Consider the following 25,586-nt stretch of genomic DNA (forward strand, 5'->3'; position numbering starts at 1 on the left):
GGTCCGTACCAACCACGCCAGATCGCCAGATCGCCGGATTGCCGGGATCACCAAATTCATTTGTATTCAGCCAAGATCCTGAGAAAACACTTACAGGAGGTCTGTAGGAATAAAATGATTCTCTTAAGTTGCTGTGTGACTCAGATAGCTCGGCTTGAGATATTTCTAAACACATGAAGTCACTTGATTCAAGTGAGAGTTCTCAATCCCCTATGTTTCACAAAGGCAATCTCTTGTATTTCCATCCGAGAGATGAATGCCTTGTCAGATGCTGAAACACATGGATCTTTTAACAGCTTTTAAATATTGTGAAGTTTGGCCATTAAAGAGTATCTATCTAGAAAGCCTCTTCTGTGACAAGTATCCTCGGGAGAATCCTCTTGTGAGAAAATAGCTCATGGAAATGATGTCATCCAGGGGCCACCATTTGACCAAAATGTCAAAAAGAGAAAATGCAAAATTGCAAAAACTGCAAAAACTGCGTCAGGAGTGCAGAAATGCAAGTCCATCAACACGCCAAGAAAACACTAAGCGCCTTGCAAGTCATGTCAGTATGAAGCTTTAACCTAAGGGCTGTCCTAGCACAGAAGCTGTCCATGACAAGAGCCTGATTGATGATTGATTGACTTATTTATTCATAGGTTTTCCCGCTCTCTGCTTCAAAAGACCAAGCTATTCATGGGCCTTCCTTTCCGCCAGAGCTCAGACATTCCTCTACCAATAATCTTTCAATATGTGCTGTATCTCTTCCTTGTTAGGTCTTTCCTGACCCTCCTCAACCTGTCTACTGGTTTTACACTCGCATGCTAGTTATATTGGAGTACCTTGGATGGGACTGCCTGGAATTGACCCAGGACGCCTGTTCCTGATCATCATCTTTCAGTTGAATCCAATATCATGTGATATGTGCTCTAATCAGGAAGTGCTGCCTATTAGGCAGGCAGCCACCCTTCCAGAAGTATAAATAGCTGTATCTACTCACATAGATAGTAGTAAGAATTATCACACTTGTATATCAGTTCAGGGTTCCTACTCTTTGCTGCTTGTAGCGCCATTGACGAGCTACAGAGAATATGCTTGATGTCCACCCATGGAGACTTGCCTGCTCACATTTGATGTCAGAATGATATTTTTGCGCTGGACTTCTCATGTTGTAGTCACGATATTCTGAAGAATAGGGGACATTTCCCCTAAGAATGACATCCGGCATGACCAGGCCACGATGTTTTAAGTCTAGGGTATATTTCCCTGAAGATTGGCCTCAGATTGGGTAGGTCTGTGCATAACCTCCAACTCCTGTTGCTGGGCCATCATTTCGTAAGAACAGGTCATGGGATTCTAAAGAAAGGAGAACAATTTCCCCTAGAAAGTGCATCGAGCATGACCAGGTCATGATGTTCTAAAGAATAGGGGATATTTCCTCCATGATTGACATCTGGCATGACCCAGGCCATGCTGATCTAGAATAGGAAATACTTCCTCTAAAAACGGCATCTGGCATGACCAGACCACGATGTTCTAAAGAATAGGGGATATTTTCCCTAATTTCCCTGGAAAATGGCCTCAGATTGGGTAAGTCTGTGCTTAACCTCAACTCCTGTCGCCTGTCCTCTTCCTGCCTCGATCGATGGAAGCTATAAACACCACGCGATGACTGTCAAATCATGTATGCTAACCAAATCACACAAAATGCCAAAAGGTGAAAATGCAAAATTACAAAGCTGCAAAAATTGCCTTTTTGCACGAGTGCAGACATACAAGCCCACCACGGCTTTGTGCTGGGCCTTGCTAAGCTTTAACCGCCGAAGGTGGGGCATAAATGATGTCACTTCCAGCTGTCCCTGACATACCACGCCAAGCGGTGATCCCCCAAAAGCTGTGCCCGTCGCGGTCCAGACCAGGAGGACGCCAAGCCGTGATTTGGTTGGTGTACGTGGTTGGTTTACCATACCTTTTATCAGGGGCAGGAGCGCGCCAAGCGCTCACTAAAGCTATGTCTTGGCTTCCTTAAGGATGCCTCTTGTGACGGCTTGGCGCCCTTTGTCTGTTGGTGGGATTGACTTTGTGTGCTCCAAGCAACACCGCCAAAAGGTGGGCTGTGAATGATGTTATAGATAGAACCTTTCAGACGCCAGCCCTTTACCCAGTGATAGGAGTTAAGGTTACTGTAAGCACAGACCTACCCAATTTGACACCATTCTCCAGGGAATATCCTCTATTCTTTAGTAATTGGTGACCTGGTCATGCTCGGTGCCATTCCTAGTGGAAATATTCTCCTATTCTTTAGAATGTTATGGCCTGTTCTTATGGAAATGATGGCCTTGCCAACTGGCTCAGTATATCCCTCTTCTCCTTGTTCCTCAATGCAAATGAGGAGGGATGAGAAGATTAACTGAACCAGTTGACAAGGAATAGGACTGTGAGAACTTCATTGAGAAAGCTTAGCAAAGGCCCAGTGCTGATATGACTGGCAATGTGTGGTGGGCTTGCATTTCTGCACTTTTGCACTTTTGTAATTTTCATCTTTTGATGTTTTGTGCGATTTGATCAGCATACATGATTTGACAGTTATGTAGTTTGTGGAAATGGCTGATGGAAGCAATCACGGCTTGGCGCCCTTGTCTTTTGGTGGGATTGACTTTGCATGCTCCGAGCAACATAATGGAGTTCTCACTCTCCTATTTCTTGTCAACTGGTTCAGTTACTCTTCTCGTCCCTCCTCTTTTGCATTGAAGAACAAGGAGTGACAAGAAGAGGGAAAACACATACTGGACCAGTTGGCAAGGCCATCATTTCCTTGTGAACTGGCTGGCGCCGCTTCTTAGCGGCGCCAGCTTAGGTTGCCTTTTAGGTTCGCTATTCCTATTACGGACTAGCGCAATGCATTTCATCATACCTGGTTAACAATCCGACGCCTCCACACCCAACAAGTGGCAAGGCTTAGCTGTTTCTTGGCATATGGAAGTGTTGTTCCAATTTTGCATTTCTGCAATTTGATTTCTATATTTATTTACCTTTCATTCAGACTAACAGACTAACGAATCCCATCTTCCGCGCGGTGTGATTTTGAATAGGACACTTCCAGCTTTTTTGACCTATTTCTTCGCCTATGGCTTTTCTAGTGTAATGGTTGCTAGATCTCAGTGTACTTGGCTTCAATCCAGGGCTGCAGTTGTTAATTTATGTTTTCTTTTTCTTTTTCGGGTTTTGTATTTCAATATTTAAAAGCTATAACTATCATTAAAAGTTCTTTATTATAAGGATTTTTTCCTTCTTTTGTATTCTCTTTTAGCATAAATGGTCCAGATCGCGTGGCCGAGTGGAAAATTGAGTCAAAATGGTGAGGGCCACGGTTTCGGATTGCAAAGCGTGGCCATGTATTTGGATTGTGTGGCCGAGTTCAATCGCGAATCAAAATGGCGTGGACCACAGTTTCAGATCGCAGATTGTGGTCAAGCATACAAGTGCCGCGACATAATGACTAGTCACATCCGACAGAAGTACACATTCAAAAAGTGACTTTTGGTTTGATGAAGCAACACTTTGTAGCTATATATCCAGCCCTCTCCCCATAATATCAAGTGATAATAATTAAGTTTCTTCTTCTACACTGGAATTAAATGCTACACCATGCAAACATCAGGCTCAAAGTGTGTCAAGAAGCCATGGGCTGAGCACAGTAGCCTCGTGCAGATGTGTTACTGATGGAAAGGCACACTGCAGTGTATGCTGTGTAGCTATTTTGATGACTGTCGCTGCAAAGGTGTCTACCTCCTTATCCATGAAGACAACTGGTACTTTACAATTAATTTTAACAAGTCTGATGCTTCGAACAGCCACTTTCCACCACCAGACAAAGATATAGTGAGTGCCATGCGTACAGCCCCGGAAAGATGTAGCTCTTACAGAAACAGGAGAAACATTATCCACCTCCATCTTGAACAATGTGTGAGAACTACATGAAATATCAGAAGACTAGAGCAGGGAAGAAGAGGAAGCAAGAGAAACTTGAGAAGAAGCAGGAATAGAAGAAAGACTGTTGTAAATTAGTGTTAATTTGAAATCATCACTGAACTCTTTTTGGAAAGTATATCTAGTTGAAGTTTTATTGGCTGCTTTTGTGTGTATGTGTCCATGATGCAGCCGCCGAATATACAATTTATCCACTTATAAATTTAGACATGCTCAAAGCTATGGTGCTTGCTGAACCCTAAAATGCCAAGAATCAATAAGATTTCAAGTTTGTCTTTCACCTCAAGGATTGTCATTATCTGGGGCCTTTCACTTAAAAAATATGACATCCCTGATGGGCATCCTTTCTGTGGCTTTTTCAGTCAGCATGGTGCTATCCTCTGGTGAGAGTCGTCTCCTTATGGACTTTTAATTTTGTGGCCTTCTCTTCTGAGGTTATGGCGCCCCTCACGGGATTTGCTATGGTGGCTATGAGCTTAAAATTGTGGCATTCTCTGAGGGGCTCACTTCCCCAAAGATGCTGACACCACATGGGAATTCTATCTTTGTTGCCTTCTCACTCAAAATTCTGGCACTCCTCAAGGAGTTTACTCCCCCAAGGGGCTCACTTCCCTGAGCATGCCAACCCCGCATGGGACTCACTTCTTCAAGGATGCTGACACTGCATGGGATTCTATCTTTGTTGCCTGTTCACTCAAAATTATGACACTCCCCAAGGGGCTTTTTTGTTGCCTTTTCACTCAGAATTTCGGCGCTCCTCAAGGAGCTTACTTCCCCAGGGATGCCGACACCGCATGGGGTTCCATCCTTACTGGCCCCCTGTGCAAAATTGTGACTCTCCTTGAGGGTTTGCCTTCATCAGCATTCTCCCAATTCCCTAACTCCCATAGGGGAATTACAGTTTTGGTCGTGGGCCACCACTTCACTGACTCCTGGGGGGGATCCATATTAGGGCGTTCCGGCAGATGGGCGAGACGTGGAGAAAGATGTTGACTTGACTATACTAGCCACCACTTCAGTATCATCTAATTAATGCAAGAGGCAGATGGACAAATGACTGTGTATTATAATATCAAATAAAGAAATGAGCGGTTTGACATCCCATCTTCCATTAATTGCGTGTTGATGGTTGAGGACGTAATGTCCTCAGATGTCTCTTTTGTTGCATCTCCTCCTTCCTTTGTTGTTTCTTCTCCTTCCTTTTCTTTTGTTTCTCCCCCTTCCGTCTTTGTTTTTGCTCCTCCTTCCGCAGCTGGAGCCTCGCATTTTCAGGGAGCCAATGGTCTGGGAGATATGTTTCCTTCTCATAAAGCACACGGTGAACATATTTATTATTTCGCCATACTTTATCTCCGACATGACAAATCCTAAGGCTCTTTTCAACCTGCTGCGCCTCATACCAATAGGGAAGATTCTCCAATTCATCATGGGCCAACGGTTCTGTCGTAGCCCCAGAATCCGAGATATTGTCTCGGCCGTCGAGTTCGATACCACCAGGAGGCTGAGGCCGGTTATTTGAGGTCCTGTCAACAGACAGCCGCTCAGGCGGGACGTTGAGGGATCCTGCAGTCTTAGATGAGAAATAGAAATAGAAGGCCGCATTATGAGGAGCAAAACAGACAATAAAGAGGGAGAGATCATTAAACCCTTACTGGAGGTATTGGTTTGAAACGGCGCCTTTTGGAGAAAGTCACCCAACATCTCGCAATAAGCTGGAAGAGCGGGTTGTTGCGCACCGGGCGACAAAAGTTGACTGGGTAGTGGCGGAGGGCCCTCGGTTCCTTGTCTATCCATGCTGAGGATGTGTAGAGATGCAGAGGAAGAAGAGAATATTTGAAGCAAGATGGGCGAATATTTGAAGCAGGAAAAAGATTTGGAGAAGGGCGAAGACCTTTTATAGCCCTTTATACCTCAACCCCATGCTGGTTGGACTGGCTGCACTGTCTGTTAGCAATCCCTTCCACCTGGTCCTTAATTCCTGAAGGGAACGCTAGGGTGGACTGACCCGATACCCATCTTGCTGCGCCCTCTCGCAAAAAAGAGCAGAGGCGTGAAGACAGGGATGCTTCTGCACTGGTTCAGGCGCAGATGATTGGCTGCGGGTGTAGTTCCGTCTTTCCATTACATGCCAGCCCCATGTCCCTTGCCTTATCGACTGGAAGAGAGGATCGAACAGTTTGCTGGTTGAACTTCCTGGCATATCAGGAGGGTTGGGGAAAGGTTTGACTGGTATGAGCGCTGATTCAGTGCGGGGGAATCCCGTTCAACTGGTTGATGTTGGCTGGATGAGAGTCCAATGTTTGCTTGATCTGACGCCCACCTTGCTGCGCCCTTTGGAGAAGCCGGCATGGATGATAGGGCCAGAGGATGAGCTGCATTTGGCATTTCCCTTCATTTTGCTTTCGCGTATAAAGCCTCTATGGGATTGCCAAACCGCACTCGTGGGGGTGTGTATCACAAAATGATAAACCTCGATGCAAATCGCGCCTTGGATATTGCTTCATGTTGGTGTTTTCGCTTAGAGTCGAGCGAGCACAGAGACGAAGTCAGGCGCACTTTTGACTGGCACACATGGTTGGGTGAAGTTCGGCCGTCCTCATGCATGCCCCCGTGCTCCTTGTCCCCGGGTTTAGCGGTTTGTGGATTCGACTTCCTGGCGCATGGCCAGGGGGAAAAGGGGGGGCTGAGTAGGTTGACTGGCTGATATTCACTGGACGAGAGCCCATGTTGGCATGGGGGTGGTGGCCAGGAGCACTTCTGCGTTAGCCCACCCCATCAATGCAACATTCCCCGGTTCGGCGGCTTCTTCGGTGTGGATGATTGGCGATCCACGCAAGACACATCTCAGCTACTATTTTTCCTACCCTCCTTGATTAGCCTCGACCTATTTTTGCTCGCAGGCGGGGGTTGATTGTGAGACATATAAAGACCTCCAGTGCCTCCTGGATCGAGATTGAGGGAGAAGAGCATCCCATCATCTCACCTCACAACATTGCTACCTTCACGTACGATATCACCTCCTCTGGACCTGCCAACTGTTCTCCCTCACCTTGGCTGCACATGGAGCACCTCCTGTGGGCGTACACTCCTGATCCTCGGTCAGACGAAGTGCACCAGCACCTCCTTCCAATGCCCATGCCCATGCCCGTGCCCCTCACCTCTGCATCCGGTGACCTCTCTAAGGATGCAGCAAGTGAGGTGTTTGCTGATTTTTCTGCCCTGCCATCCACTGTCTCTGGTCTTGATGACATTAACTGGGATGAATGGATCCTGTTTGACTCCCCCCCAGTCAATGTTCCCCCACCGTCACTCCAACTGTCGGATTTCTCCGACGACCCCATTGAGGAGGCTCACCCAAGCCCGAGCGATGTTGCTGATGACCCATCCAATTGATGAGAGCCAACTCTTCCCCTGGCCCCAGAAGATCGCGAAGGCAACACATTGAAGGAGCCGTTGAACTCCGATGATTCCATTGAGGCTGACCCACGCCCGGGCGAGGAACATCACATCCAAGCCCACTGATCAGAGCAAGTTACCCCCCTGGTGTCCGACTGTTGGGAAGGTGATGTGTTGGGGGAGCTGGATAAGCGGGAATACATTATCTTGCCCCTTTCTCAAGTGAAGATACTGAAGCTGGTCTATGAGCGAGACAGGGATGAGATGTACCAGATAGTAGGATGGACAGATTTACAAGAAACATGGGGCACGCAAGAAAAGTCTTGGAAGTACTCAGGTTCTGCTGGTAAGGCTCAGCACCTGTGCTGTGAAAAACATTTCTCACACCTTACTTCTCGCAGAAGACCCAATCATCATCAATGAACCAATGATTTCCACCAGCTTGCCTTGTGGTTCTGATCAGTTTATCGCCATTCCATCCCTTTGATGGAATATAGAGAGTGTTCCAGGGGGTTATGAGGTATATGCCAATATGACATTGGATGATTTGCAGGAGCTTGGAGGTTTGGAACTGCTGGCAGCTTATTACTCCTGGAAGAACAACTGTTGTCAAATGAGGTCATGTGGATTATGTCAGCATTGATGCAGGGAGATGGCTGAATCTCATGAAATCTTTCTATTTCTGATTAATTCATTGCTGAGATTTGTTTGTATGGTTGGGTGGGACATCATCTTCTGGGATATTGAGTAATTAGTAATAATTCAGTAATAATGGCAATTGCAATAGCGGTTGGTATCAATCTCAAGCAATAATGATACAGCAACCTGTTGTTGTTTGCTGAGATATATACATATATAAACTCACCATACTGGGATTAGACAAGTTAGGGTTATTGGCAAGATTAGTCAGCATTCTGTTCACCACCCTTGGTAGCTTATTGAAGTAGTCTCTGTCCAAACTTGAGGGCCGAAGTCCAATCAGGCCAAAGGCATGGTGGCAGAAGAATATTGACAAAAGGCCAGGGACTACATCATGTGGTCACTAGCATAATGACCAAGGACCACTGACCTAGGTTGCCATGCTGGAGGCAGGAGACAATAAGCCTGATGGGTCCATGGAACGCGATCCATGGACCTGGTAGGCTTAAAGAGGGCCAACTTGTGGCCGTGCTGGGCTGTAGATGGCAGAGGCCATTGAATTGATTTCTGTGGTCCTGTGGCGACCAAGGACCCTCTGTCAAAAGGCCCCAGGATTTCCTGGCATTTTGCTACGCGCGACGCTTGGTCTTTCTCTCTTGTTCTTGTTCGCTGTCGGCATACTGTGACACAGACTCTCTGAAGCTATAATAACTGCTGCCCTTGGCTCCTTCATTCTTTTGCTGCCTGTGCGGAGCCCCCTTCCCTTTGCTCTGTTCTTTGGAGGCAGGAGGAGAAGTTGACAATATCAAATTTAATAAGGAAGATGTGACAGGTTCTGCTTTGTGAAGAAGTCTAATAATAATCTGTATGGGTGAACTTGTTAGAGGATCTATGCCGGCCTTCTTTGCAGGTATCAGTTGTAAATGTAAGTTCCTTTTCATTTCTCCACTTGAACTTGACATTTGATTGGCTCATAAGTTGACAAGAAGTTGAATTACTAATATATTTGTCAATTATAACACAGAGCAAACCTCAAAACTAGAACAAAGTCGCGACTAACAAGGATGTTTCTACCGCTCTGACTAAGAAAAAGGATAAAAGGTTTCTATCTAACCTTGAGACTAAAGTCCAGGAGCTGCAGCATCGATGTCAATGTGAGATTTGCTATAGCATCCCATCGGAGTGGAGAACCCTTCTGCCGTGTGGACACCGGTTTTGCGCAGGATGCCTTCGTCCTCTCATTGGCGATGACTGTCCAAAGTGTCGTAAACATATCACTGGTATCGAACAGCTCATCCTTCATAGTCATCTCTGCATGCAGGTGCTGCACTTCTTCTTCCAGCTTCTGCACTTCTTCCTCCAGCTTCCTCCTCTTCGCACGCTCCGCCTCGAAAATGGTATGAATTTCCTGATTCGCCATTTCCTATCTCAATATCAGCGAGGAAATATCCCCAAGAGTCTCACTGGGAAAGGTCTTACCAAAACTGTGTCCAAGTTGGATATTTTTTGTTTTTTCGGTGGCTGCTCCATTTTGGACTCCAGAGCATCAGAAGACACTAAATCATCGAATGGACCATTATAGATTGGATAGCTGTAGTCTGTGAAGGTTCTCTTTCTTTGTGACGTTCGCGTCCCTCGTGCCAGGGGCTGTTCGTCCGTCTCGTCTGAAATGATGATGACAGTGCGGGAACTATCGGCTGACGCCATAGCTAAGAGATGGAGAGGGCCTGGCGGAAGGTTTCGGTCGACGGTGTAGGATGGAAGGTGGAAAGGGAATTGAAAGAAAGATGGATCCGAGGCGGGAGGGAGCCCATATATATATACTCACGGCGGGGAAAGTGATCACGAGGTTCGGGCAGTGCAGTTGGGGGTTTGGCCTGTTGAGAGAGGGGTTGATTGATGGGCTTCTGACCTAAGGAGGCTCCTGACTTGGGGAAGATTTTGACTTAGGGAAGGCTTCTGACCTAGGGAAAGCAGTGGCCCCAGGGAAGGCAGATGCCCTATCCAGTTATCCTTTGGTGAGTACACAGATATGCCTGTTGACCATATGAGTTGTGATGAGGCACAGAAGATGAGAGTGTGCTTGTTGTATGTCCAGCTCTGGTTGTGCGCGATGAGACAGTTTGTGGTCCTCTTCCAGGACCATCAAGCAACCGCAGTGAATGTCTACGATCTCAACTGTGTGCGAGGCCCGCACCGGCTCGCCGGCGTAGCACAGAGGTTGAGTTATGATTCCGCGGAGATCAGACAGCTGTGCTGCCGTGAAACTAATGAGACCACAGCTCGTTGCGATGTTGAAATGTGTGCCCCAGAGCAAGGACTGGAGCACATCTTTCCAAATGGACAAGCGGGTTCTACGCCGGCATTAAATCACAATGGTGAGGACGACGTCCGGCGATACAACCGTCCTCGAGCCTCTCAGCTCCAGAACGACGGGGCGTATTTCTTTGTGGGTCATGTGTATGGTTGTGATCAGCCTGCTGCTCAGCGCCTGACCTTGTTCGCTGTTACAAGGGAGGTGATATTCTCCTTCTTCGGCCATTGTATTCGGTGCTCAGGAGATGGTCAGGATATCATGCGGCGATGGCTGCGGAGAAGAATGATTTTGTAGAATCTACAAGATCTGAAGTTCCCCCTACAATACAGCCGATAAATAGCCCTTTAACGCTGGTTCAGCGAGGAACTTATTCCCCATCTAACCCCGGACTCGATGACATGGAAGATATAACGCCTCCTCTGGCTCCGGGGTTTGAAGACTTCAGTGCCCCCCTCGCACAGAAGACGGATATATCTCTGCATCGTAGTGCAATAGAAATACTGCAGATGTGGTATGAATCTTCACGTACATCACTGATAGTTTTGTTCTTGTTTTCCTCCCGTTCATACTACAAGTTCATTAGGGAAAACGTGTTGCAGCTGCGTTCGACAATAAATCTTTTAGCTAAAGATCATTACTTTATGACGAGCCGAAAGATTTCGTAATACATATTCCGAGGATGAGGAAGAGTTATAGCTACTGAAAATTCAGCCTCTTGAGTCTTCGCTGCTCTAATGACGGCCTGTACCTGGCTCCTCATTCTCCCTATTTAGAAAAAGGAAAACTAGACAGAGAACGTGGTTTATGCGATTCATTAGATAAGTTACTACCGTACTAGTGGGGCAGACGCAGTGGCCCCAGGGACGGCAAAAGCAGTGGCCCCAGGGACATCAGTGGCCCCGGGGACGGTACCTCGGTAAAGAAACGGCCAACCACCGTTTATGCGGCAGAACTTCTTGGCATCCTCATGGGCCTAAACTTAATTTTAACATCATCAAGCCGGAGCAAAGCGGCGATTTTTACGGACAACCAGGCAGCCCTAATAGCCCTCCAGAACCCCCGGAGATCGTCTGGCCAGTCCATACTTTTGAGAATTATTGACAGTTTGGAAAGGGCCAATTCACAGGGCCTCAAAGAATTCTACTGGATCCCGGCGCACCATCGCATTTGCTAATATGAATATGGAATGGCTTCATTATTCAGTGGGCTGATTAACTTCATCTAAACGATCTGCGTGGCCAGATCTGAACACCCCTGCTACACGGACATAAGCGCGAAGGAAGGAACTCCAGCAGCAACCACTCATCATTCAAGAACTACAAGATGCCCAGTTTCAAGACATGATGGATCGTTGTGAGATTAATAGTTTGTGAATTAAAATGAGTTGATGATGGGGACTTCATTGATCGATACGGTGCGGCGTGTATAAGAATAGCGAAATATAAATAGATGAAATTCTCAACTTTTGCTTGCTTTTCATCGGAGCAAAATAATGCAACCGTGCGCAAAAAGGACTGTAGTAACAATTGGCTCGCGCCCAAGAACAGACCTATTTCAGGGAACCGGCGGCAAGGGAGGTGGGAACAGGTCTTTGTTGGCAAGCAGTTTTGAAAATCTGTGCCATTCCTGAAGTGCGAGCCGTATTTGCAACCCACCTTAGAAGAGGTCTTGGCATCGTTTTTGTGTAATGTCGGGATCGCGCCCTGACTATGGCCCCATTCGCGCACGCCGCCTTTTTGGGATCAGAGACATAGAATCCATGATTACGGTAAATATTGATTAGCGCCATTTAACGGCAGCAACGTTGCCCACATCTGCTTCCTTGAACACTGGCTAGCTCTGCTGCCCCCAACTTTCCAACTCCAGCCTCATCAACTGGCATTCTCAGTCGAAAATGAGGAACCGGATAGTTCCAGATGGTGATTTAGATTTCTAGGCATTTTGTAGCAAAAGTGTTAGTGGAGGGACATGAACTAATGCGGATTCAGTGTATATGTTGATAGGGTAATGTAGTCTGATTTACATTTCGTTTGTGTTTTGATATAGCATGCATTTGAGTAAGAGTAAGCATGGCCATGATGTGTGAGGACTGCAACTCCTTTCATTACATATATATATATATATACACATCTATACTACAAAACTAGTTCTCTAGACTCTGTTGATATTCTAACGCCAGTTTCTCCTGAGTGTGACCCCGCACAACAGTTCCATGGGCCTCCTCTGCATGGTTGAGAAGAGCAGATTTGGCTGGGAGCACCTTCCCCTCACAAACATTGCACTCAACCCCAGCGGCTGGCCATGGAGGGTTGATATGCCTTTGTAGAAAATGCCTTGTAAGTGATCTGGGTGTTGTGTATTCCATAATGTGGTCCTTCAGCGAGCAACTAGGATTCCCAATGCAGAGAAAGCAAACGTGAGGCCAAAAGCAAGCCTGAGGCTGTTCAGCTGTAGACTTGGCCTGCACAGACTCCATAGCTTGGTGCAAGAGGACTTCAGTGTTATCCTTTTCCAGGCACCTCTGCCGCTTGGTCGGAGGATAAGGGCCATCATTGACCGCGGGCTGGCGCGAGGGCCGCCCTTCCTCCATGCCACAGAATGTGACCCCTGTGTTGATTGTGTTGATTCTCTGTTGATATTCTGCTTCAAGACTAGCGCCCGGCATGGTCAACATGCAGTCAACAAACATCAAGTGCTCTGGAGGCATGAAGGCCTTGTGCTTGAAAGTGTCCATGACTTTGGTATCCACTAGCTTCCCGGCCAGTTGTTGTTCAAGGTCAATCACAGGTTGCTCATTCTTATAGTGCTCAAGGTTCTCACAGATCTGTTGGTTCCGCTGCTGCTGCTTCTTGTTATGCAGCTCATGGACAGCCCTGTTGTACACTGACTTTGCTTCTGCTGTCTGATCATGGAAAACCTCCAGTCTCTCCAGCACCTTGGGGTTGGACTTGGTGAGTACTCTGTTGTCAAGATGCCCTAAAGCAGTCTTGCACACCTTGTTGGCATGTTCTAACTTGGCTTCATGGTCATCCAATTCCTGCTTGCGCTTCTGGACAGTATCCTGCCAGCCAAGGACAACTGGAAGGTAGTTGAGGGACCTTGATTCTTCTGGAGAGAGCTTATATGGTTGGTTGGGGTTGATTGATGCACTCATTGAGCAGGCAAATTGCACCAATTCTGTTTGGGAGCCTGTTTTCTGGACTATTCCCTGTGCGTCAATGTTGATGTCCACCTGATAATGCTTGATGAAGGTGTGAATATCCACATGTTGGAGCATGATGTTCTGAAGAGCCTCTGTAACTTCCTCTGTTCATCATTAGCCTTCCGACATGACTGAAACATGAAGAAAATGGAGGGGTACTTACCACTGTTGTTAAATGCCTTAGCTCCAGCATAGTGGAGGTTGTACGGGTGGGCGACCTCCTCAAAGCCCGTGATCTCACCGGCTCAGCACATCCGGGAACTCACCATGGATGCAGTCATCCTCTGATCCAAGCAAATTTTAAATCTGGTGGGTGTTGGCTCGGTCTGGCAAAACACAAACTTATCCTTTAGTAGCAGTGGCTGCTGTCCCTTGCCATCCAGCACTTTGGCACTGTAGAGTTTCTCTGCGGAATCCAACACTGGTCCAGTTGTTGAAATTGACTTGAATCCCCCAATGTGAAAGAGCATGGTCAGCAGGCAGATATGCAGGCTGAGAACCAGGGTTGGGTCAAAGATGATTTCCGGAACCTTAAACTTGTTCCTATCAATTCTGTCAGTCAACTAGGCCATGCTATGAGGATCAGAAACACATACGGTGCCTTATTTCCAAGAAATCTTTTAGTAAACTCTGGTTTTAAGAATATGAACAATCGGGGGCGTCCACTGTCTGGAACTCGGATCAGGGTTAACACAATGTCTTGATACTGAAGATGGAGGATTGCTGAGGGATGGCTGGTGGTGATGGCTGCAAGCTGCAAGAAGAAAAGCATTTGAATGTGCTGCCAACTGCAGACATAGGTCATCTCAGTGGTGGTGAGAATGACTTGAGCGAACTCAGCAACATCTTCAATATACATGTTCTTCTTTGGCCGCCCAACAAGAGCCAGCTCCTTTTCTGTGGACACCTGTGCAACAACCTGCAAGGGATTGGTGGTGCTTCTGGTTTAGTGATCTGAGGAGAGGGAGCACAGGTGCTCACATCTTCCACCTTGACAATTGTATCTTTGCTGAGTCCTGATGCTGTTTCCTGCTTGAGGACAAGATGCCACCACTTCCAGAATGTCTCCAGTGAGCTTTTGCATTTAATGCCTGGACAGTATTGATTATTCTTGCCATGATGGATATCACACTGCCAACTGAAGAATGCATACAGGAAGTGAACTGTCTTCTCTGAATCAGAGATCTGATCCCATTGCAGCTCCGTGTTAGTCTTGATGTGCTGACAATACCTGCCCAGTGCCACTGGTGAGCTTATAGCACAGTCCTGAGGGTCAAATGAGCCACTGTCTACCTCTCCCAGTAATCACGGGTCTCATCCAGTTTTTCCTGGATATTGGGGCTGTACTGCTTCTGTTGAAGCTGAGTGATATCAAGGCTCTCTGCTAAGGCCAGGTAGTGTTTGGCGGGGAGTTGGCTGTTGTTGTCATCTTCATCATTGCTGATGGAGCCACTTTCATACCCACTGTCTGAAAAGATGGCATCCAGTGTGGAGAGGGTATCCAGAGCAGACCTGACATCTGTCTTGCTCCTGCTCTGCTTGTCAGGTCCAGCCAAACAAGAGAGAGGCGCCATGATCGGGCGGCCCAAGAAGAGCTGACAGTAGAGAAGGACCGGAATAAATAATGAAAGACTGAGACGCTTTCATGGATAGAACTGGCTGGGTAGTGCTGTGAAGGAGGGGAGGGAAAGGAGCTGTAGACAGCATGATGAAAGAGACGGGGACTGGAAGCAGAGAGAATAACATGATCTGGGGGGGGAGCCAAAACTGACTGAGTGAAGCATCAAAAATGGCTCCCCCCCCAAAAAGAAGGGCAGTGGGTGAGCGAGGGTGACTACTATGTAGAAGCCTCGAAAATGCAGTAACTTCAAAAATTGTGGCCATGGCGTGGAGGGAAACGTCGCGGCCGTGGGGATAAATTCACGTGATGATCGACGTTGGGCGGTTAGCGGGAGGCCAAAAGCAGCCGCGAAAACGGCTATTTTCAGCTGCTGGCTAACCGTCACATCGTTATATTCAGAGCTTCTTACAGTAAACAAGAGTGAATACTAGTATAATAAAAGCTCTAGGCGGGTAAGTGGTGGAGAAGCCTGGGGAATAGTAAACTGAAAAAGTAGGAAAAAGCCTGAGAGAGAAATAAAAAGCCCGGGGGGAATAAAAAGCCTGAGGGGGGAAAAAGCCCAGGGATAAAAACCCTGAGGCTTTCATCCCCCTCAGGCTTTCATACCCTCCAGGCTTTTTTATTCCCCCCGGGCTTTTTATCCCCCCAGGGCTTTTTATCCCCCCGGGCTTTTTATCCCCCCAGGGCTTTTTATCCCCCTGGGCTTTTTATTCCCCCCGGGCTTTCATCCCCCTCAGGCTTTCATACCCTCCGGGCTTTTTTATTCCCCCCGGGCTTTTTATCCCCCCAGGGCTTTTTATCCCCCCGGGCTTTTTATTCCCCCCGGGCTTTCGTCCCCCTCAGGCTTTCATAGCCCTCGGGCTTTCATCCCCCCAGGGCTTTTTATTCCCCCCGGGCTTTCGTCCCCCTCAGGCTTTCATAGCCCTCGGGCTTTCATACCCTCCGGGCTTTTTTATCCCCCCGGGCTTTTTATTCCCCCCAGGCTTTCATACCCTCCGGGCTTTTTATCCCCCCAGGGCTTTTTATCCATAGCCCTTGGGCTTTCATACCCTCTGGGCTTTTTATCCCCCCGGGCTTTCATCCCCCTCAGACTTTCATAGCCCTCAGGCTTTCATCCCCCTCAGACTTTCACCCCCCTCAGGCTTTCATCACTCTGAGGCCAGCCACTCTTGCAAGAGACTCTCTCTTCACTTGAGTTTCCTCTATTCATATCTCTGTCTTGTCAGACCCTCTCTGGCTCTCCTTTCTCTTCTGTGTACTGGTTATAAACTTATACTACTGTGAACAGAATTGTCTTGAATTGACTCAGAAGACCTGTTCTGATCCTCTGGGCTCCATCTTGAAATGAAATTGTATTTATTATAAGAAATATATCTGCATCTCTAATAACCAATGTCCCCAGGGAAAAGAAACCTTTATCAGAAGAAGGGATCACAATGCTGATGATTTAGTTTAAACACTTCTATTCTCTATAAAATACAGGCTCACTCTTCCATAAAATGTTCTACTGAATAATGCCACTGCAGATAATTTTTCTTTGATTCAATCAATAGAACAATAATCTTGAGTTCTATCAGCTCAAGACTGTGCTGGTTGAAGAGGCTGTCAATATAAAGAAGAATATGATAGAGGATGTTCTTTCAGAACACATATTATTTATTAAGCAGCAGGCCATAGTTTCTATAATCTCTGAAAACAGCAGTCCAAGTCATAGGCATTCTTTCTCTTAGCTCAGCTTCTTATATAACTCTCTAACATTGTTCAATTGACAGAGGGATAGTGATTGTTCTATTGATCTATTACTATTTTCTTGAGTTGTATCAGAAGACTTACCAATTCTTTCTGGGACAGCAGGAATGTTGTTGAGTCTGGATTTATGTTGAGAGAAAAGCTTTGTCTCTTCTCTCACTATTCATCTGAGATAGTAATCTGACTGATCCCAAATTCTGAGACTTCAATATAAATATCAGTGTAACATTTTTTAGTATATTCTTGCAGCTTGCAATCCAACAACACTTTCTATTTATTTTATATTCTTTGGAGACTGGAGTAATTGCAGTCTGACATTTATCTGGGGAGAAAATCTATTATAAAGTACTTGATCACTTGTTTTCATCCCTGTCCTGCAGTATTATATGGTAGTGGGTACTCAGCAGCAACCAGATGGACCTGGCTATAATAATTAACAGAGTAGCTATACAGTATATCTTCAAGCATGCACTTTCATCACCACTACATCTGCCATACACTGCAACAGGTGGAAACATCCTGTGCAGGTTGAAGCATAATAGTTAACATGAAGAATGGAGGATGTACTCTTATAACAAGATAATACAGCTGTTTTATTTATCAGGCAGGCCACAATTTCTTGATCTCTAAAAATCATGATCCTAACTCATAAGCACCAGGCCTTCAACTAAATTAGTTACTGCACTCTCTTTGCAGCCCCTGCTAATAGTCCACCAACTGATTTTGACAGCTATTATCATTTTTAATCCCTTGTCAGAGATTCATTGTCCACTAGAAAGAGCACACACTCCAAACCAGACTGCAACACCTCAACAACACTTTGAATAATTACAGAAATACAGAAAGTCAGAAAGCCAGAATTAGAGATATCAAGAATACAGCAAGAGCCACAGTAAGCAAAGATCATGGCCTCTTCACTAATCACTCTCATCTCAGCACTTCCATTCTGGGCCACAAATTTCAGTAGGCCAAAAAAAATCATGGCCTGACTAATTAATAGAGAGCCCAGCAGAGCAGTCTTGTAGAAGATCAACAAAGATCTAATTTTTGCTCAAGGCCCCAGTGTATTTTACTCATTCTAGCACTTTACTTGTCCAAGCTCTTCACTTGCCCTAGTATTTTACTTATTCTAGTGCTTTACTAGTTCTAGCACTCTACTCACCCTAGTATTTTACTTTACTATTCCAAGCACTTTACTAGTCCAAGCCATTCACTAGCTCTAGCAGCAGGGCTCAGTGACATAACTTTTGGACCAGATAAAAATCAAGTCTCAAGATAAATTCCCTGCAAGATCATCCAATGAAGTCATGTGGAACTTTATTCTTAATATGTCACACAGTCTCATGTTCTAGTTTTCACCCTTATCAAGCTTCTGAGATAAAAGATGAGCTTCTAATTAAATTCTCTTGTATATTCAATTGCTTGCTCTATTCAGGGGTCAGATGTCTCATGTTATCTAGATATCTACAGGCTTTGTGTTAAGAATGAGTATATTCTCTCCAGAAACACTTACAGCATCTACAATCAAGATCCCACTCTCACAGACTTTCAGCATTTCTTGGACAAGGCAGAGAAGCACAAGGGTTTGCTTCTATTATAATAATTGAAAGCAAAGCAAAAAGAGTGCAAAAAGCTCCACACCACAAATAGAATTGCCACCAAATGTACAGTTCATGTACATGTCATTCTTTGCTTGAGCAATTCAGAAAGACAATTAAGTAACTCAACTAATCAATCAAAACACATTGCTGAACCAAACAACTTTACTTAGAAGAATAATTTGTATCTGGTGTTTGCAAATATCTGTTACTCTTTTGCATAGTGCAGAGTCCTAGACTTTATATCTCCAAGTAATCATCATTTCAGATGAAGGGTGCTTTTGAAAGGTGAGTGACTGATTAAACACCTGAATGCTCTAAGTATTAACACTTCTAGATATCTTCATTCCCTCTTGTTCACCTTCACCATCAGTACTAATAGACAAGAAGTAACTGTGCATTCTTCTGCTTTGGCAGAACTCTCTCAGAGCTTGAATACTCTTCTAAATAGCAAAATAATTGAGACAAAAACTAGACATGTGGTCTGGCCAAATGTTAATGTAGACACTTTCACTCAGCTATATAAATTTGCCTATTTCCAAAACTACACACCCCCAATCTTTAATCTCATCAGCAGAAAGGCTCCTTCTGCAAAGATCAAAAAAAAAGAGTGAAGGAAAAGAAGAGAAGTAAAAAAAGTTGTCTGGTTGTGAGCTTGAACAACCCAGTATTGGAGGCTGCAATCAAGACTGAGCTTGAGACTGAGCTGAAGTTGGAGCCAGAGCTAGAGCCAGATTTGTCTTCTGAAGACTTTTGCAACAACTTGAAAATTCTATATAAAGAGAGAAGTGTCTGGACTAGACACTTGTGCAACACATTGCAAAGATCAGTTCACTTATTGAGATCTCTGAGAAAGAAATATTAGTCTATTATTAACAGCTGAAGGGATCAGTAGCTAATCAGGAAAACAAGCCCTGAAGCATTGAGTTCCAGAGTGTGGACTTTTCTTACAATAAACAATGCCAAGTTCTTGGAGAATTGTCATTCAGGATGCCAGGCAGAAAAACTGTTGCATTTATTGAAGAGTCTGACAGTAAAAAATCAATCATTCTGGATCTTCTTCTGTAAGTCCACTTCTCACAAGACAGTTCCATCCAAATTAACAAACACAATATTTCAAAGAGCCTAAAGAAAGAAATTATCTTTGTCCTCCAGAAATCTAACTTCTTTAGTGACCAAAGCATTATGAAGAATCTTAAATACACCAACCTTAATGTCAAGAATACAGAGATATATAATATCTGCTGCTCTTTGTTAATCCACAACCAGATACAATAATGTTCTGAAGGCTATGACACCTGGTATCAAGATGCTATATTCTTGAGCAGAGAGCAGCAACAACTGGCTATTGCTTATGCTTTAATCCAGAATGCACAGATTTTTCTTCTGGATGAACTTACAAACAGCCAGAATAACAAGACAGCCTCTTGTATCTTGAATATTCTAAGATCACATACTGATGATTAGACCATCATTTTAGTTTTATAAGTCAGGCTCAATCCCTCTTGTTCTATTCTTACTGACATCCACTTAAGACACAAACTCAGAGAGATTAAGAACATTCATCAGATCTTCTTTCCCAAAAAGAAAGAGTGGTTGAGCAAGGGAAACATAAGGAACTTGTTGATTTGAAAGATCACTACTACAAACTATAGTCCATCCAACAGCAGGCTGGTGAGTAAAGGCTTTTTTGGTTAATGGGGTTATCACTATGCATAGCTGTTGTAGACTTGAGGCATGAAACAATGACTCTCTTCTTTTCAGATCAATTATAAAATTACTGCAGTTTAATAAACTGCATAATTTGCCATATGGTTGGAACCTCAATATTCCCTGGGTCAAGAAGATTCTTGGAGAGTGGATGGAGCTTCTGGAAGTAGTCAATATTGAAATGAACAATGCAAGTTCAGAATTTTCAGATAGTGAACCAGAATATAACTTACTTGAAGAACTAGATTATAATCTCCAATTATTAACAGCAAGATCTCAGCCTACATACACAAGCAAGAAGAAATGCAAAGTCCTTTACTGGTTGAAAACAGGAAAATATAGAGCTAATTGTTTCATTCAATATGGAAAAAATGGCTGTCACATCTACAGAATTGAGCCTGCAGAGTATCACAATTTTGATGTAATAAAGTGCCTCAAATCACTACTGAGAGCAGAAGGTTTTTTCAGAAAAATAATGGAATATAAGAATACAGTGAAGAAGATATCAGAGCAATTGCCACAGTTATATAGAAAATTCCTCTCTCCAACTGCCCCTCAATACAGATTCATGCCATCTACTCTGAGAGATTAGGCTGACTGTGGATAGTCTACTGGACAGATCACATTTGCAGTGACTCTCTTATGGTTACAACTTGGGCCTTCAATCTGCTGAAAGCCTGTGGTGCAACAGCAGCATTCTTTTGTTCAAGAATGTGCTCAGATATGCTGTGCTTTAGAATGAATCAAGCAACCACATAAGCATGTTGATGCATACCATGAAATAATGGAAGAAATTGTCATGTGCAACATCATGTAACCAGATTAGATAGTTTCTAGACTTATCATTCACTCCACTTGAGTGTGAGATCAGTTTGGCAATCCTCTGTCCACAGGCACAAGTAAAGACAGGTGCCCACCCCAAACAGCTCAATCACCAAATCCATAAAGATCTTAGTCTCTATTGGAGCGGGGTATGATGGGATGCCTCGTCAAAGTAGGCAAGTTGGTTGATATGGTGAGAGCACAAGAAAGGTGAAAAATCACCACATAGTAAGGGTATGGTCAAGTAGTAAGTGTAGAGATAGATATGTTCTAACAGACACCTAAGCTTGCAAGGAGTAATAGTACTAAAGAGCTCTGTACTAACACAGGCAGCTCTAATAAGGAACAGTAGCACATTTCATGAACAAGAAATCTTCATATTCTCTAACTAATAGCTGAACTGGTAGTAAGGAACAAGTGTGTAGAAAAGAGCAATGGTGCATGAAGGTAATAAGCAAGATGCAGGGGCTACAGATGATTTATATAGCTCAAGAATAGTAGCTTTGGAGTGGTTTGCACCTCAGACCAGAACAATCTTTGTTCTAATAAGGTACTGGAATCCCCACTACATTTCCTCCTGGCCTTCAATGTTGGCATCCCCTGACAACAAACAACATATAAAATAAAACAAAACCAATTTAGTAAAATAAGAGAATAATAAATAGTAATGAGCAGTCTGGTAAGAAAAAACATAGAAAATAAGAATAAGGAGAGTGATAGCAGCAATCTCTAATAGTGATCATCATGATTCTCTTCTTCCATCAAGTTCTCAGAAGAAGGAGAAGGCCAAACTGACACTGGATCAATGTTGTTGTGCATGCAATGCCAATAGAATTTATTATCAAAAGCTTTCTTTTCAATTTGGTAAGTCTTGACAATGGCATCCAGAGCAATTTGTGTGGCCTTTAGGCACCAGTTATTAATGAAGTCCTGAGCCTTTTTGTCATCAGGGCCAAAGAGAATATTGAGTTTCTTAATTACCATGGGGTTGTCCCACCTAATTTGTCCTACCAGAGCATCTGATATAGCTCCTAAGCCTTGTAATTAAATAGCAGTAGGGAATTGATATGGAACCAATATGTAATGATTTGAATGGCTGGATGGAGATGAAGGCTCTGGAACTAGATCTCTATATGCAGTGGAGAGCTGGGATCATGTACCAGCTTCATTGACTTCTAGATGTTCATGGTCCTCTTGGATTGCCACATATCAGGGTAGTATAGTATGTTGGACCTTTTTGCATGGACCATGGGCTTCATGGGATAGCAGAGAGCTTGTAATTTGGATATTGCCAGGTTTGCAAATGATGTCAGTTCATCTAATACTAAATTTTCTTTTGTTGTCTTTGATATATATTGTATCTTTAATGCAGTAAATATAGTCATCAGTGGATAAGTCTTGTTCTTTGACTAGTCCCTACTAATTCTCTAGATGATTATGCATTTCTGGCAAGATTTCTGTACAGTTGCTGGGCTCTTCTGCAGTTAAGATCAAGGATCCTTGTATTATGTTAATGCTTCTTCCAGTAGTAATAGCATCTGGAACATTGATATTGATATAGTGAAACCCAGTTTTATCCCCTGGCTTAGCATACTTGGTGTAGTATGAATAGAAGATTAATTTCCAAGCATGGTTGAGTCTTGTCAGTATGTACTATAGGTAGTATGCAGGGTCCTGGCACATAAGTTGTTGGCTGATACTGTAATACATTGTTCTCAACCATCTGTAATTATCACAATCTCCCATCATTTGCTGATGATAGTAGTACATGTTGTATTTGCTGTTGACCTGGGTGAGTACTGTGGTGGTGGTGTCTTATAACTTATTGTTCCATCAGTGCATTAGCTGGAGAATGATAACAGATCCAGTTGTTTCCCATTCCTTCTGAAGATTGCTGGTGGTGAACTTGTTAACTCTAGTTATTTGTGTGTATTGGTTGAAGTCAAATGTTCTCATGTTTGTAACCAGAGGGATAATTGGCTGATGTTTGAATTTGTAAATGTCTAAAGTATCTTCAGCTCTAGCTGGTCTATTTGCCAAACAGAACCAGAGGTAGGTGCTGTCATTGGTCTTGACTAAGCCAATATTGCAACAATTCCTATGGATGTAAGCCAAATGATTGAGAAGCTCCTCTCTATTAAGTGTGCGAGTCTGTAAATCAAGTTTTGAAGCCATTAGTTTAGCATGGTCATAGTATAGGTAGATGTCAGCTTTCTTATTGCTAAAGGCCTTTCCTAACTGCTCCAGGATGTGAATAAGCTCTAACTCTGAATGTGTTTTTGTACTCTTTATCTTTTGAAGAAGCTGCTATTTGAAACCATGGTAATAACAAGTATCAGAGCATACTGCTATGACAGATTCTTCTTGTTCATGTTGGGGTATTTTCTTGTTGCTTTCAGGAGAAATAACAGACTTATCTTTGTTGTCTAGGCCTTGGAGGGTTTGGTGTGCTGACATGGCTGTAATTCTTTCACTGTGGTGCTTTGAAGCTTCTGATTAGCTGGGTGGATTGGCCAGTGTGCTGGTGAATCCAAATGGCAGCTGTGATTGGCCAGTTTCCAATCCATGTGATCTAATTGACATTGTACTATGTATAGAGGCTCCTGATACATTGTGGCTATGCAGCATCAACATCCCACCTATTGGAACATCTCTTGATGATCTTGGTGACTGTGGTCCTTCTAGTAGATCTTGGGGGCTGCTTGCAGTGGGAGGGCTTCTAGTGATATCCTGAATTGAATGTTGGGAGCTAGATGACTGTGGAAGAGCCAATGGCTGTAGAAGACCATAGTTTCCAATAGTCAGTCCTCATTAGCATAGGGTATCTCTTGAAGAAAGTTCACAAGTGTGATTGACTTCTTTGTCAGCTGTAGTATAATCATCTGGCAATATAGCTAAACTCTGGTAATGTCCAGCTTCTGTAGCATCTAGTCTTCAGAGCACTGCACTGTTAATATTGTTGACAAACTTATCCTAATTCTTGTAGACATTTAGAGTATGGCAAAGCTTTTGTGTGGTCCACAGACTCTTCACTTTTGGCCATATGGCATCAATCTTGTCTATCCCCCATGTAGTGACAAGTCTATTCTTGATCTTTTGTATATCAATGCAATGTCATTCAACATCCAGGGTAATCTTTTGAGCATTATGGAAATCAGCTTCAAAATTGGCATGCATAATATGTTGTCAAGCTCTGGATCTTTCAACATATTAATAGAAATGGGCCACTAAGTTAGTGACTACATCAGTCACTTGCATAAGTGTGTTCATCAGCTCAACTTGTAGACCATATCAACAGTGCAGAGCTTGGTTATCAATGTATTCTATAGCTGCTGTTAGGTTATTGAAGAAATGGCTATTCAAGTTGACTCCACTGTCTCTGGTAACAACCAGGCCTTGGTTTTCAGTTGCTGGTGCTAAAGGAGGCAGGTTGCTTCATCCAGCTATTTTTAAAGAATATCAGGGATCAAAAAATTTGCAAATGTCAGAATAACAGAATAGAAGGAAATGTTGAATCTGTAAAAAGAATCAAGCTTGAATGTAAAAGAAAGTAAAAGCTCCAGCAAAGAAAAATTGATCTTTAAATATCTCCAGAAAAAGTGAATGCTAAGCAAATAATAAAGAAAGAGAAACTTTCTGAAAGAGCAAGCAAAAACTTCACTTTGCAGGCAAATAAAAGAAACTTCCTGAATAAGCAAGCAAAAAACTTCACCTTTGCAAACAAAACACAACAAATTAAATATCTTGTGAAGGTATAACAACAGCAAAGCTCCAGTCATCTAGTATAACAGTTGGAAATTACATTTGCTCCATTTCTTCTTGATTATTTTCATTTTCACTCTGATCCAAGAAGCTAACATCTGAGAAACTGCTAGAGGGAATGTTGGGTTAACTTCTGATGGCATATCTTTGAGAGATATTCTCCATCTCTACATCAGAATCTGCTGGGCTATTATTGAATAACTCCATTTCAGGTTTCATAAGATACTTCTTTAATCTGTTTCCTGCAATAGATTCTTTGAGTTCAGTACTGTCTAACTCTTCAAGATGATAGACACCTAGTTCTTGATTGGTGGACTTAACTCTATAGGGTCCTAGCCATTGAAAGTGCAGGGTGTTATTTCTAGACATATTCTGTTCTTTTTTGGTATTGTGAAGCAAGACAAGGTCTCCAGATAGAAGAGAGTTGGTCTGAACATTATGAATATTATCAAAGTATTCCTTATTTCTAGTGTGTATTTAGAGCTGATGATGAGCTGCTTTCAGGATATTCTTATCTTATCTTTTGATTTGCTGTGCTTGCATCAGAAGCAGGTCTTCAGTTGTTTGAATCTTTTGCCAGGAAATTGTTTGTCAAGTAGAAATCTCAAGTTTAATCAGAAGAACTACCTCCTGGCTTATTAGCAATCTATAAGAGGAGACACCAGTACTAGCCTTAGTCATCATTCAATCTGCCATCAGAATTGCAGGAAGATGTTTAATCCAATTCCTCCCAGTGCCATTGGTAGCTTTAGCTAGCCCATCAGCCAAAGGCTTATGGCCAACTTCCACCATACTATT

At 43.9% G+C, this 25,586-nt stretch overlaps 7 protein-coding genes across 7 annotated transcripts; 2 read left to right on the forward strand and 5 right to left on the reverse strand.

Moving 5' to 3' along the window:
• Positions 1-1,788: 1,788 nt before the first annotated feature.
• Positions 1,789-3,048, reverse strand: CIMG_13458 (uncharacterized protein; the record flags this gene model as incomplete). Its single annotated transcript, XM_001245894.2, has 7 exons — positions 1,789-1,985; positions 2,184-2,220; positions 2,330-2,417; positions 2,557-2,678; positions 2,770-2,808; positions 2,897-2,986; positions 3,040-3,048. The coding sequence occupies 7 exons, from the start codon at positions 3,046-3,048 to the stop codon at positions 1,789-1,791; spliced, it is 582 nt and encodes a 193-aa protein (XP_001245895.2).
• A 2,035-nt stretch (positions 3,049-5,083) lies between these two features.
• Positions 5,084-5,766, reverse strand: CIMG_05337 (uncharacterized protein; the record flags this gene model as incomplete). The annotated part of the gene is made up of 2 exons (XM_001245895.1): positions 5,084-5,535; positions 5,625-5,766. 2 exons carry the CDS (start codon positions 5,764-5,766, stop codon positions 5,084-5,086), a joined length of 594 nt encoding a protein of 197 aa, XP_001245896.1.
• A 938-nt stretch (positions 5,767-6,704) lies between these two features.
• CIMG_05338 (uncharacterized protein) lies at positions 6,705-7,365 on the forward strand (the record flags this gene model as incomplete). The annotated part of the gene is made up of 2 exons (XM_001245896.2): positions 6,705-6,782; positions 6,850-7,365. The coding sequence occupies 2 exons, from the start codon at positions 6,705-6,707 to the stop codon at positions 7,363-7,365; spliced, it is 594 nt and encodes a 197-aa protein (XP_001245897.2).
• A 1,747-nt stretch (positions 7,366-9,112) lies between these two features.
• On the reverse strand, positions 9,113-9,714 carry CIMG_05339 (uncharacterized protein; the record flags this gene model as incomplete). The annotated part of the gene is made up of 2 exons (XM_001245897.2): positions 9,113-9,430; positions 9,487-9,714. 2 exons carry the CDS (start codon positions 9,712-9,714, stop codon positions 9,113-9,115), a joined length of 546 nt encoding a protein of 181 aa, XP_001245898.2.
• Positions 9,715-10,039: 325 nt separating this feature from the next.
• Positions 10,040-11,498, forward strand: CIMG_05340 (uncharacterized protein; the record flags this gene model as incomplete). The annotated part of the gene is made up of 3 exons (XM_001245898.2): positions 10,040-10,525; positions 10,654-10,985; positions 11,219-11,498. 3 exons carry the CDS (start codon positions 10,040-10,042, stop codon positions 11,496-11,498), a joined length of 1,098 nt encoding a protein of 365 aa, XP_001245899.2.
• A 907-nt stretch (positions 11,499-12,405) lies between these two features.
• Positions 12,406-15,100, reverse strand: CIMG_05341 (uncharacterized protein; the record flags this gene model as incomplete). The annotated part of the gene is made up of 6 exons (XM_001245899.2): positions 12,406-13,630; positions 13,690-13,762; positions 13,793-14,069; positions 14,123-14,445; positions 14,508-14,757; positions 14,820-15,100. The coding sequence occupies 6 exons, from the start codon at positions 15,098-15,100 to the stop codon at positions 12,468-12,470; spliced, it is 2,367 nt and encodes a 788-aa protein (XP_001245900.2). The 3' UTR covers positions 12,406-12,467.
• A 7,759-nt stretch (positions 15,101-22,859) lies between these two features.
• Positions 22,860-23,483, reverse strand: CIMG_13459 (uncharacterized protein; the record flags this gene model as incomplete). The annotated part of the gene is made up of 2 exons (XM_004446143.1): positions 22,860-23,333; positions 23,373-23,483. The coding sequence occupies 2 exons, from the start codon at positions 23,481-23,483 to the stop codon at positions 22,860-22,862; spliced, it is 585 nt and encodes a 194-aa protein (XP_004446200.1).
• Between the last annotated feature and the right edge of the window lie 2,103 nt (positions 23,484-25,586).

The sequence above is a fragment of the Coccidioides immitis genome, assembly GCF_000149335.2.
Source record: "Coccidioides immitis RS genomic scaffold supercont3.4, whole genome shotgun sequence".
In the NCBI taxonomy this organism is placed as follows: Eukaryota; Fungi; Ascomycota; class Eurotiomycetes; order Onygenales; family Onygenaceae; genus Coccidioides; species Coccidioides immitis.